At 43.4% G+C, this 13,395-nt stretch overlaps 1 protein-coding gene across 10 annotated transcripts in view; it reads right to left on the bottom strand.

Annotated features, from left to right (window-relative positions):
• Syne1 (spectrin repeat containing nuclear envelope protein 1) overlaps positions 1–13,395 on the bottom strand; it is a 493,437-nt gene that overhangs the window by 267,762 nt on the left and 212,280 nt on the right. For all 10 annotated transcript variants that reach the window (XM_029532807.1, XM_029532801.1, XM_029532799.1 and 7 more), the window contains 7 exons: positions 12,475–12,625; positions 11,918–12,076; positions 10,184–10,366; positions 7,027–7,128; positions 4,517–4,720; positions 1,951–2,158; positions 670–782 (listed from right to left, as the gene is read on the bottom strand). In XM_029532807.1, coding sequence (XP_029388667.1) covers positions 670–782; positions 1,951–2,158; positions 4,517–4,720; positions 7,027–7,128; positions 10,184–10,366; positions 11,918–12,076; positions 12,475–12,625 — 1,120 coding nt within the window. The remainder of the gene's footprint in view (positions 1–669; positions 783–1,950; positions 2,159–4,516; positions 4,721–7,026; positions 7,129–10,183; positions 10,367–11,917; positions 12,077–12,474; positions 12,626–13,395) is intronic.

Below are 13,395 nucleotides of genomic sequence, written 5' to 3' on the forward strand. Positions count from 1 at the left end.
AAGAAAAGATAGACCAAAAGAAGAAGGTTCAGGCGAAGAAACAGTCTGAGTCTGGCACAAGACAGTGACTGTGTTTGTGGTAAAGAAGGGGCATCATCAGCATCACAGTATCCTCATCAGGACCACAGCATCCACATCAGCATCACAGCATCCACACCAGCACTACACCACCAGAGCATTCATATAATCACCATAGCATCACAGCATCGACATCAGGACCACAGCATCGACATCAGGACGACAGCATCACTTGATTCATATCAGCAACATGGTACTTATATTAGCAATACAGCATCCATATTAATAATACAGCATCTATATCAGCACCACAGCATCCACATCAACACCATAACATCACAGCATCCATATCAGCACCATGGTATCCACATCAGCACCACAGCATCCACATCAACACCATAGCATCACAGCATCCATATCAGCACCATGGTATCCACATTAGTACCACAGCAGCAGAGCGTCCACGTCAGCACCACAGAATCCACATCAGGACCACAGCACCCACACCAGCACTACACCACCAGATCATTCATATAACCACCATAGCATCACAGTATCCACATCAGGACCGCAGCGTCCACATCAGGGCCACAGCATCCACATCAGCACCACAGCATCACAGCATCCATATAAGGATATCAGCACCCATACCTGAAGATTGTGGAGCCTGGCTTCGAGAACTTGGCTGTCACCAGTTAGATTAGAAGATTCTCTGGCTGCTGCTTTTGCTCCTAAGAACCATTCTTGGAATTCTTTCATAGAACCTTTTGAAAATTCAGAAAAGAATAGATAAATTCAAAATGCTGAGTGAGATCTTAGGACAGTTGCAATGAATTATTTCTCCATTCCAGGCCTTTCCTTCCTGCTCTTTAAAACACTCCAAAAATAAAACAATAATATAGGTCTACAGTCATGAATATTAATGGTAGAATGGAGAAATTACATCAAAGAGAGACTAAAAAGTTATAAAGCACTAGAAGTGTTTGATTTCCTCTTTTTTTCCCTTTATTTTGGTAAAGGGTTTATAAGAATCCCAGAAGAAATGTACTCAAGAATGTTAAAGATATGTGTGCACAGTGTGTGTATGCGGGTGTGTGTGTGTGTGTGTGTGTGTGTGTGTGTGTGTGTGTGTAGGCCAAAAGTCTGCAGCGGCTGTCTTTCCTGTTTCTCTACATGTTATTTTTGGCTCTCGACTCCCTCAGTAAACCTGGATTTCGTATGTTCATCTAGACTGTCTGTCCATCTCTTTCTTCCTAGCACTAAGAAGACAGACAGGTGCCCCCCAAGTCAGCTACTTAGAGGATGCAGAGGATCCATACCCAGCTCCTCATGCCTCAACAGCACACTGTTTACCCACAAAGCCCTCCCCCAGCCCCGAAAGAAAGGTTTTCTTCATGGCCTCAGCAGGAACAACTTTCTCTACTCCACTGACTCAGAAAAGATGAAGCAAAAATAAGAAGGATGTTCCCACGTCAAAGTGGAAGAGAGCGTCTCAGAGGCAGAAATGGAGAGTTGGAGGTCTCTGGACCATATGGCTGCCACTGCTATGGCCTCTTCTACCATCCATGTGTATAGCAACAATTCATCCTCGCATGGAAAAGTGTCTAGCTATTTGGCTAGCCACTTCTGACTGCTTGAACAGAGGCAGTTCTTCACACGTGTAAGCTCCTATATGGAAGAGCCAGATATAATTCAGAATCATCAAAACGGCTAGACTCGTGGTCTCTCATGGAGAGAGGGGACATTCTCCAAAAGGTGAGAGCATCTGCAACAGAACCTCTGTCGCCCAAATCTCGCAGATCATGAGTGAATTTGAAACATTAATCTGACTCAGAGGTCTGTTCAAACTTCTGCTGGCAGTTTCTGAGCAGCCTTTGGTCCAAACCCCTTTCTCAGAAACAGATGATTCAGACTAAAAGCCCTTCAGCTCACCACTGAAGTGTTTTTCCAGAGAGTCCTGTATGCTGGCCTGGGTTTGGGAGCACAGCTGGCTTGTGGCTTCATGTTTCTTTATTAGCCCGGTCATTGCGCGGCCCAGGCTCTCCAACTCCACCGAGTGGTACTTCCGGCACAGACTGTTGAGCTCTTCTTGGGTGGAGATGATACTGTTCTGTTGACTTTGAAGTTCTTTTCGTATGTCCTACGTGATGAAGGCACACTGTGAATATACTGTGAAGGACGCTCACCCCATAAGAGAGAAATAGTGTCATTATTTCTCCTGGTATGTTTTTAAGATCTGAAATTACTAGTCTCGAGATTCCCTCAGTTATGCGTACTTGTAGGTTGGATTCAAGAGCTTCTTCTATACATGGTAAGGATCTGTTACCTGTAAGATCTTATCACTGAGGTCACTTAAACATGATATGCCATAATGACATCTCAGCATGGATGGAAGGAATCTCACAAGACTCACCCCTAGACAAAGAGCTACAGGAAGTCAATGGTTGCCAAGAGAGGGATAATCAATCTTCTCTGGGGACAGGTTTCCAGACAAGTTATCCAGTCTCAGGTGTCAGCCCTAAGCATGTGTATATATGATCAATATCAAATGGACTCAGTAGCTTACATGCACGTGCAGGCATGCCCATGCATGTGCGCGTGCATGAACACACACGTGTGCACGCACACACACACCCCAATAATAATTATTAAAGAAGACATCATGAATTTGAGAGGAAATTGGGGGCATAGAAAGAGTAGGAGTGGGGGAAAGGTTCGCATAGAAATGATGAAATTACAACACTCAAGCAAGAATCTCAAAAATAATAAAAGAAATATTAAAAAATTGAAAAGAATCCATGTAATAGACAAACTGTATATTTTATAAACCTGTGTGTGTATTCATGTGTTGCAAGCATGTGTACATGTGGAGCTTAGATGACAGCTACCAGGATCTTTCCATCTTGATTTTTGAGACAGGGTCTCTCATTGGACTGGATGGAGCTCTCCTTGTCTATTTGAGACAGGATCTCTCATTGGACTGGATGGAGTTCTCCTTGTCTATTTGAGACAGGATTTCTCATTGGACTGGATGGAGCTCTCCTTGTCTATTTGAGACAGGATCTCTCATTGGACTGCTCTCAGACATAGCTAGGCTGACTGAGTCCCAGGGATTTATCCGTCCATGCCCAGCACTACAAGCTTGTTCAGCAAGCAGATTACCAATGGAGCTGTCTCCTAGTCTGATATTGATTCTTCAATAAATCATATCAGTTCTCCTGGGTTTAAAAAAAAAAAAAAAAACAGCTACTGGAAAGTGGTTCGAATCTGGGCTGTAATCTAGGCCCTCAAGCTAATTTAACAGGTTTTCATAGGTATTCAGCTATGATCCTGAGTTCAAATTCTACATTAGAAACGACTGCAGCTCCCATTGTTCAGAGGGGCACCATGTGTGTTTGTGTAGGGATTACAGACTATGAAGACACACTGGCAGTTGATTTAAAGCTCTATGTCCTTGTCTGTAGAATAGAATTTCTGGAGAGATGGCTTGGTGGTTAAGAGTCCATGCTTCTCTCACTGACCCAAGTAGGTTCCCAATACCTGGGTTACCCATGACCACCTTCAACTCCTGCTGAGCCTTGTTCTGTACTCTGGGCACCTGGACTCACATGAGCACACACACACACACACACACACACACACACACACACACAGAGAGAGAGAGAGAGAGAGAGAGAGAGAGAGACAGAGACAGAGACAGAGACAGAGACAGAGAGAGAGAGAGAGAGACAGAGAGAGAGAGAGAGAGAGAGAGAGAGAGACAGAGACAGAGACAGAGACAGAGAGAGAGAGAGACAGAGACAGAGACAGAGACAGAGACAGAGACAGAGACAGAGAGACAGAGAGAGACAGAGAGAGAGAGACAGAGAGAGACAGAGAGAGAGACAGAGAGAGACACAGAGAGACAGAGAGGGAAAGAAGAGATTTTTTTCAAAAGAACAGTGTTGAAAAGTCAGCACAATATGTACATTTTATAAACAGTTGAGGAGTGGAATTGTTGTCTGTTAACATGAAGAGAAGACAGAGGATGATTTCTCTCTCTCTCTCTCTCTCTCTCTCTCTCTCTCTCTCTCTCACACACACACACACACACACACACACACACACACACATGCACAAATCACAGAGTTCTACAAATGAGCATGTTCAAATTAAAGACCAGGATAGTTATGCAATGAAAAACTACTTGAGGTTCAAGCTTAAAAATTGATACAAAGTCAGGCTGGAGAGATGGCTCAGTGGTTAAGAGCATTGACTGCTCTTCCAGAGGTCCTGAGTTCAATTCCCAGCAACCATATGGTGGCTCACAACCATCTGTAATGATACCTGATGCTTCTGGTGTGTCTGAAGACAGCTATTATATATATATATATATATATATCTGTTAATACTTTTAATATGAATAATTGAAAGGAGATATATCTTTATCATAGTTGCAAAATGGGAGAATGACTAACAGACTTCAGGCAGAAATAATGAAAGCTAGCTTTTGACCTACCTTGACTTTCTTCAGCCCTTCGCAAGTCTCGGTTTGGGCACATCTGGTCAACGATTCCTCCACATTGATCAGCCACGCTGTGATGTCCTTGACGAATCTCTCCACTTGGGTCCTCTGAGCTGTGAAATCCTTCAGGGTTCCCCTTGCTTCCTCGGTGATTTCTTTGGCGTGTTCCAGCTTCTGCCTTAAGTCTGCTTCTATAAACTGAAGACAAAGCTCAATTTCGTGAAAATCTGGGAGAACGGAAAGCACACTCACCGACTAGGAATTCTGTTTACGAGTAACTCCATCAAGAACACATTAGGCTCACCATGGAAGCCTCTCCAATACTAATAGCTTTTCCCAGGATGGAAAACCAGGGAGTGTGGGCTGCCAGCCATACTGAGCGAGGGGAAAGAGCAGCATTGCAGCTAACACTTCTCTCGGATAGAGTGTGGTGTTGATGGAGGTTCCAGGGAAGAGAAGATCACATCGTCAAAGAAAAGCTGGACCCAAAGTCTGCCGTTAATTCTCCCCAAGGGACATGCACATGAGTCTGTCTGGGTTCTGACTCTGATTGGAGGAAGCCCGCCATAGGATTTAATGGCGAAACAATTTTATTCTATAAGATGTGCTATTTATTTTCTTCTCCCCGGGAGGAGGTATTTCAGGAAAGTTGATTTTGTGTGTGTGTGGGGGGGGGGGGAATCCTGAGTCAATAAAAGAACTTATAAGTACTCTAAACTAAGAAAAATGATCTTAATCCCACAACTCAAATATCCGTGCTATTTGGCAAAATCAGCAAACATAAAGGCTTGTTGTATTCTTTTAAAAAAAAAACAAACAAATAAAAAAAACCGCCTAGCTTAGAGCAGCTGCAAGCAAGAAGCTGAGAGCATCTTTTCTTCTTGCTCTGCTGTGTGCTTCTACCCCTGCTTGGCACAGCTGGAGGTTCCCCAGGGAAGGGAGGGGAAGCCCCCCCCCCCCCCCCCCGCGGGAGGTGGTAGAGGCTTCTGAACTGAAGACTCCAGGATGAGTGTGAGCTGCCTCACACAGCCCCTGCTTCTCTAGGTCTGTGGGGGGATTTTTTTCTGAGAATGTCCTTGTTGCTGAGACCAACCCCCCCCCACCTGAGACCACCTCCCCCAGCTGAAGGTCCCTGGAGGAGCTTGAGTATAGAGTACACTCTTTCCTGCCTCCTCATTCTCTCCTTTCTTAGCCCAAGGCATCTCTGCTTTCACCCCCCCGGAAAGCCTTCTTAGACTAGCCAGCTGTCCTCACGATGTGGACTCTAAGGGTGGTCCCTTTCTTCAGTCATAACTTTTGGATTGAGCCCACATGCTGATACACACTCTCCCTCCCCCAATCCCCACAACTGCAACTGCGGCTGAGATGCTGGCCCAACCACACAAGCCTTTACTCTTTGGCAAATACATCAGAAGTCAGCCAGCCTGCCTGGCAGGGTTTAGAAACCAGAGGCTGGTGGCTGCCAGCTGCAAGGGACAAATGAGGCTCCCCTCTAAGTGGTGTTGCAGAAATTCTTTTCTTTATACTTGGGGACAATGAAGACATATCACCTGACCTCCTTGGGGCAGGGGTGGGGCAAGTGGAGAGACAGAGAAGGAGAGATGCAGAGCAGTAGTAGCTCACACCCCAGATCCTTGCTAAATCCTCCCCCTGTAACAGCTGAAGGTCCAAATACATGGACAGCAGTCACCATCCCTTTCTATTCCAGCCATGAATAGGAATGGCATTTCCTTTGCTTCAGGTGAAATGTCCAACATTCCCATACGTGCCTGAGATCAGGGCCAAGCATGGCCTGTCAGTTGAAGAGAAAGTCAAAGACAATGGTACAAGAAGAGAGAACAAATCCATGAACATAACTAATAAATAAATAAATAAAAATAGGCAAAGGTACCCCGGAAATGTCTGCTAGGAGCTAGTGAGGCTGCCGGCCGAAGTGGTAAGCCGTAGAACACTGGGTTCACCTAGAGCTCAGACATCAGCGTAGCCTAGGCTCCCTGGCCAACCCGGCTTCCCCCACCTGCCTTGGAGTCTTGGGACTTGGACCATCTATGGGGATATGAAGGGACATTAGTCCTTGCCCTGTCCCCAGGCCCAGTTACTAAATGAATTAACACACTATTAGTAAGATCACATATATATTAAAAGGCAGGGTTCTGTTCTTGTCTAAACATGAAATGTACCAAGAAACAATCAAGTTGATACTGCACCCAAAATTCAAAAAGGCAAACTATTCTTATAATAACATTATGATGCTTGAATTGTAAATGTGCCATAAATATTGGCACACTGAATTCTACTAATGTTAATGCTTAATGCCCTGTATATGAAAAAAAAAAAACATGTTTGCCAGGAATTATGATGATATAGAAACACACATGCGCGCGCGCACACAAACACACACACACACACAAAATCCACACACATTTTGTGTTTTGGGAGCAAGGATGTAAGTGATTGGCTGTCATGTGGTATTGATTAGAAAAGTCATCTGAATTCACACTCACCTGAAGTTCTGTTGGTGTTTCTGGATTTTTCGTTAGTTCTTTAAGATTGCTGATTTGGGAACGCAGTTCTTCCAATTTTAAGGATTTGTTTTTAACTTCAGACTGTGGAAGCAAAGACACAGGAAAGGCATCACTAATCCAAAGACCGACCAGCCGGCTATGCTTGGCCTCTCGCACTAAGAGCTGTCAGGATGCCAGCGTCAAGCGGTCTTCAGACAAACCCTCTTCTACTTTTTCACAAGTGTGGAAAATGTTACTCTGAATAAGAGGGGTATGTGGGGTGGGAATTTCTTTCTTCCCACCCTCTTTTATTGGAAAAAAAAATCCCCTGGAAAAAATGAAACACTGACCAAAACTGTTGAGTCAGTCAGGATGGCCACTAGGCTGTTATTTCTTCATTAGCAGTATTATTATCAGTTACTATGGCAACGTTGAAGTCTTACAGAAGCATGCTAACACACATCAGGACGGCCCAGCTATAAAGGTACCGTTAGCAGTACCCAGAAGGCACACTTCAGATTAATATTTACAGGACCTTGAAGGAAAAATAATTTTGACATCTGATATGTTCCCTCCCATTCTTTGCACCAACAGTTAATGTATGAAAGGATCCCAAACCAAGAATCATTACTGAGCACAGATACGCATAAGCTGCATAGTTTTGAGTTGCAAAAGAATATTTAATAAAAGAGCCCCATCAGCTTGAAAAACAGACCTTAGTGCTTTGTAAATACAGTTTCCAATGGCCTGAGCTCAGAAAGCAACTCACTGCCAGGCCTGGTGGCCTTTTACAGAAACAGCCAGGCAGTTAGGGAACTCCCCTGCTGGGCTACACTCATTTCAAGTATGGTGAGAAGAAAGCCCAGCACTAGGGAGGACAGGGTTACATACTGGGTTGGTTCCAGCATACTGACTTACACATGGTCCTTTCAGAGAGACTCAGCCTAGCCATGCTGAAGAAGGGCTTGAGGGACACAGGCAGTATTTTCTGCAGTCATCAAAAGAAGGCTGATTTGGTGACTTCCTGTCCTACTAAAAACCATGCTGCAGGCCCTAATCATGATGTCACTGTCTCTGTGGAGGAGGAAGGCATACCGTAGACTAGCACAGCATTTCGTGGCATGCCCAGTGTCTGCTGTGGATGTAACAGACACCACATATCCAAAGGCTTAGCGCATGTTATTGTGTATGATAAGTATTAATAAACTATGATGTCTTTGAGACATGGTCCTGCTATGTGGCTAAGCTAGCCTCAGACTTGTAACCATCTCTCTGTCTCGCCCTCCAAAGGGCCGTGATGACCAGTAGTTTGGGTCACCATCATACCTGGCAAAGATGATAAATTTTGACCGTTCATTAATTTTTGTTTTCAATAGAATTTATTGAACTCTAAGTTTATTTACAGTTATGCTCTTAAAAATATATTTGTGTGTTTTGCCTGCTTCTTGTATGTGTGTGCGATATATGCATGTCTAGTGCCCATTCAGGCCAGAGAAAGTACTCCGTTCCCAGGAACTGTGGGCACAAATGGTTGTGAGATGCTATGTTGGTACTGTGACTGAACCCAGGTCCTCTGTAAGAGCATCAGGTACTCTTAGCCACAGAGCCATAGCTCCAGGACCTACAATTCATTTTTTAAAATATTTACTTTTAAAATTGTATATATGTGAACACATATGTGTTTGTGCTGTGCGCACAAACATGTGATGTGTGTGCACGTGTGTGCATATGTGCTTATGTGTATATTTGTGTAAGTGCACATAAGGTGCCTGTGGGGGTCAGAAGCATTGTATCCTCCTGGAGGTACACATTGCTGTGAACTTACCAACATGGGTGCTGGGAATTGATCTTAGGTCCTCTGCAAGAGCAAAGTACACTCTTACCACTAAGCCACGGTTCCAGCCGTTCAACTGGGTTGATTATTATTATTATTATTATTATTATTATTATTATTATATTTTATGGTATGGGTTTTTGTCTGTAGGTCTGTCTGCACACCATGAGTGTGTAGGGTTCCTGTAGAGGCCAGAAGAGGGGGGTCAGTTCCCCTGGAACCGGTACAGAAAATTATAGGCCACTATGTGGATAATGGAAATTGAACCCAGGTTCTCTGGAAGAGCAGCCAATGCTTTTAAGCGGCAAGCCAACTCTGCAGGTCACAAATTTTTTTTAAAAAAAAATGATTGTGTTTAATGTTGAAATACGCAATTCCTAACAACTACTCTTCATGAGCCTGCCATATGACTCCAGTACAGATCACTATATGAGCTGGTCATTATGTGGGTTCCCCAACATAAAGGGAATGTAAGCTGTCCCTGAGTCCTACTGCATGGTAGTAGATCCTGTCCCTCTAACTGAACTGCCTTGTCGAGCCTCAGAGAGAATCCACCTAGTTCTGCAGTGACTTAATATGTCAGGGGAGGGTGAGACCCCAGAAGGACTTCCCCTTCCCCCAGGAGAAGGGGGCAGGGGTAGGGGGGTAAGCCATGTGAGGGGAGACTGGAAGGGAGACTGCTATCAGGATGTAAAGTGGACTATCCAGAGACTACCCCATTCGGGAGTCCATCCCATCATCAGCCACCAAACCTAGATACTAATGCTCATGTCAGCAAGATTCTGCTGAAGGGACCCTGATATTGCGGACTCTTGTGAGGCTATGCCAGTGCCTGGCAAACACCGAAGTGGATGCTCACAGCCAGCTATTGGGATGGAACACAGCGTCCCCAATGGAGGAGCTAGAGAAAGTACCCAAGGAACTGAAGGGGGCTGCATCCCTGTAGGTGGAACAACAATATGAACTAACCAGTACCCCCTGAGTTTGAGTCTCTAGCTGCATATGTAGCAGAAGATGGCCTAATCGGCCATCAGTGGGAAGAGAGGCCCCTTGGTCTTGCAAACTTTATATGACCCAGCACAAGGCAAGGCCTGGGCCAAGTAGTGGGAGTGGGTGGGTAGGGGAGCAGAGGTGGGGGGGGGTATAGGAAACTTTCGGGATAGCATTTGAAATGTATAAAGAAAATAATAATAAAAAAAAATCACAAAAAATTTGAAATGAATTGATTTTTAAAAAGCAGAATGGACCTAGAAATACCCATTTTTTTTCCTCATTCTATAAAATGACATGTCCCATCTGCTACATGTACACAAGGTCAGTTACCTCCAGTTCTTTCAGGAACTCTTCAGCTCTGAGGCTGTCGTTTAGGTCGCTGATGTTTTCTGCCAGCTGTGGGAGAGAGCTGTTGGACCATCCTTCGATCTCGTCTTTCCTTGAAAGGACATCATCCCAGATGGACAGGCTCACTCTCAGCCTGTCCATGTTTTCCTCAATCCTTTCTGATATCTGGGAGAGAAAATAGGTGCCAGGTCATCAAATTGAGATTTCGGGACCCCCCCAGTCCCCTACAAATGCTTTCCTGATAAGGCAAATTATATTTTGACAGATGACACTTTAAAATAATTATTGTACATTAATCCGTGCACCTTGAATGCGATCACACAGACTGTATCCATTGATAGCAGGGTTGTTCACATTCTGAGACATTCACTTTTCATTTGCAAGCTGAGTGACTAATGGCAAAGGGTATGTCAGAATGCACAGATGCATCATGTGCACTACATAAGAGTCTATGGGAACTAGGTCTCTGCAGGGTGGCTTTATATCTATTTTCTTTCTTTTTTGAAAAAAAAAAACACTTATTTTATGTGTTTGGGTGTTTTGCCCGCTTGTATGTATATGATCACACGTGTATAGTGCCTGCAGAGGTCAGAACATGGGATCAGATCCCTTGGGTCTAAGGTTACAGACCGCTGTGAGCCGCCGTGTGGTTGCTAGGAATCAAATCTGGGCTTTCCCCAAGAGCAGCCAAGACTCTTGACCCCTGAGCCCTGTACTGATTTTCAAAGCAGCGCTCTATGTAGCCGGTCTTTGCTACTTCGTAGTTCTTCTTTCTTGCACCCTTCTCTCCTCCTCTTTTTCCACCCCCTCAGCCCCCTCACACTAGATAGGAGAGAGAAAAGATTGAGGTGAGAGAGGAAAGTGAAGAGATCCCTGAATCTAATTTCTTTTCTTTGTATTTCTTCTTCAACCATGACTACCATCAAACTGCAACCAACCCTGACTCTCAGGGCCCTAGCATTTTTACACCCTCTGAAAAGTTCCCAGAATTCCAAATGTCACACAATCCCGGAAACTATCTGCAGCTGGCAAAACCATGCCTCTACTAGAGCATGAGGCAAATCACAGTCAGCTGCTGCAGACAGAAGCTGCCCCATATCTCATACCTGGGGTTAAAACCAAAGCACATTCTTATAATATTTCTGTTTGATCTTTTTAAAGCCAAAATTCCAAAATTCTCAAAAATGTCATTACAACTATATGTACTTTTATTTATAATGCTGTGATATATGGACAGGAATTAATTAGATTTCCACATATCTTTGATATAAAAAAATTAGCACCTGGCCATGAGGCTGATGAATGCTGGTGCCAAAACCAAAAGCCACGCCTTCAAACTACGAGCTTGATGCTCTTTGTTGCAAAGCTCCAGCCTCGATACTGCAAATAGCTATTTATTGTGATTTAGTTTTCTATCAGATATGAATAAATTATTCAATTTTTATCCATAACTCCAGCATTTTGAGAAGGGAAACATTTTATGTTGAATTTGTCATGCTTAAAGTTATTAAATGGAACTCCAGAAATCTGTAGGTTTTGTCAGACTAACTCATGTAGCTTCTAACTACCTCCAACTCCTACGTGAACATGATTTTTCCTCACTTTGGAGTTGACTCTAAAAAGTCCGAGTGGAGTTCTTTCTTTGGTTAATCCTCTACCGGTTTGACTGAGGAACCTGTGTGCAAGCCACTCACGGACACCAGGGGGCGCTCTTACATCCAGCCACTTGTCCAGTGTGCTCTCCATGTCCGTCTTGACCAGACTGAAATCTCCACTGTGGATTTTTTTCAGCTCAGATAACAAGTGTTTGCCTTTGCTGGTAAAACTACCCAACTCTTTCTGTTTAGAATCCATTTCACTCCTGGAAGTTTCATGCTGTGGACAAAAATGTTTCCTGAATTAGTAAAACAGCTAGTGATAAGGATTTAAAAACATTTGCCTCTAAGACATGCAATTTGTTTGGCTTTAGGCAGAAATGAATGATTGTATATGCATATGCATATGTATATGTATACATATGCATATGATGTATATGTGTGTATACACACCTTTATATATACACATACAAAGGCATATGTATATGTATGTATCATTTTCTTGAATTAAAAGAATTTTAGGATATTCGTATTTTAAAAAAAAAGGAGTTGAACTGTTAACGGGAATTATCCTCATCTAAATGTAAAAGCAGGAACTACTGTGCAGAGAATTGCCTGAAGAGCAAAACATGTGAACAAACATACTAGACCATTTACATAAATGCTCTTGCATTTTACCTTGGAAAAGGCCCACTTAAGGTCCTCCTGGTCCTTTACGGAAGCTCTCATCGCCACGACATTGCTTGCATCTTCCAGAACTTTACACACTGTTGACTTCAAGTTCTGATATTCTCTTACTAAGTCAATGAGTCCACAGCACTGGCCCTGGCTGTAATGATTAAAGAAAATATCTCACTTCTCACGCATCTGGATAGGGGTGAGTTTCCTTGGATTAGACCTAATATATCATAGCAGCACCTAATATATCATAGCACACCTAATATATCATAGCACAAATGTGTTCAGAAACAGGTGTGGATACCAACCATGGACTCCATACTCCTGTGAGTTAATACTGCTTAATTTAAATCCAGTCTGCTCTCCAACTCAGTCTTTCATACATGAGTCACCTAAATATTTCAAGTCTCTCTCTCTCTCTCTCTCTCTCTCTCTCTCTCTCTCTTTCTCTCTCATAAGGTGGGGTGAAAGAAACCAATAACAGATAAAAACCAAATAATATTTGGTGACGTGGCTAAGTTAAAAACCTGTCAAAAAGTCACGATACAAGCCATTCCAATTTTGTTTCAAAGGCCTCTGTATATGATGTGATGAGGTCTGAGACTCCCTTCTTTAAATGTGTGCAAATGAGTGTTCAAATGTCCCAGCATCCTTCATGGCAGAGAACCTCTCCACTGAAGTGCTTTGCAACATTGTCAAAAGTGCAGTGACTGTGAGTAAGTGATTTATTTTTCTGTCTTATTGGTTCTCCTGCTCTATTTAATTATTCTTAAGCTTAAACAATCGGTGACCCAGGTAAGGGAAGTCCTACAGTTCCCTTTTAAAAATTAAAAAAGAAGAAGAAGAAGAAGAAGAAGAAGAAGAAGAAGAAGAAGAAGAAGAAGAAGAAGAAGAAGAAGAAGAAGAAGAAGAAGAAGAAGA

This window comes from Mus pahari, chromosome 21 (assembly GCF_900095145.1).
Source record: "Mus pahari chromosome 21, PAHARI_EIJ_v1.1, whole genome shotgun sequence".
Taxonomy (NCBI): Eukaryota; Metazoa; Chordata; class Mammalia; order Rodentia; family Muridae; genus Mus; species Mus pahari.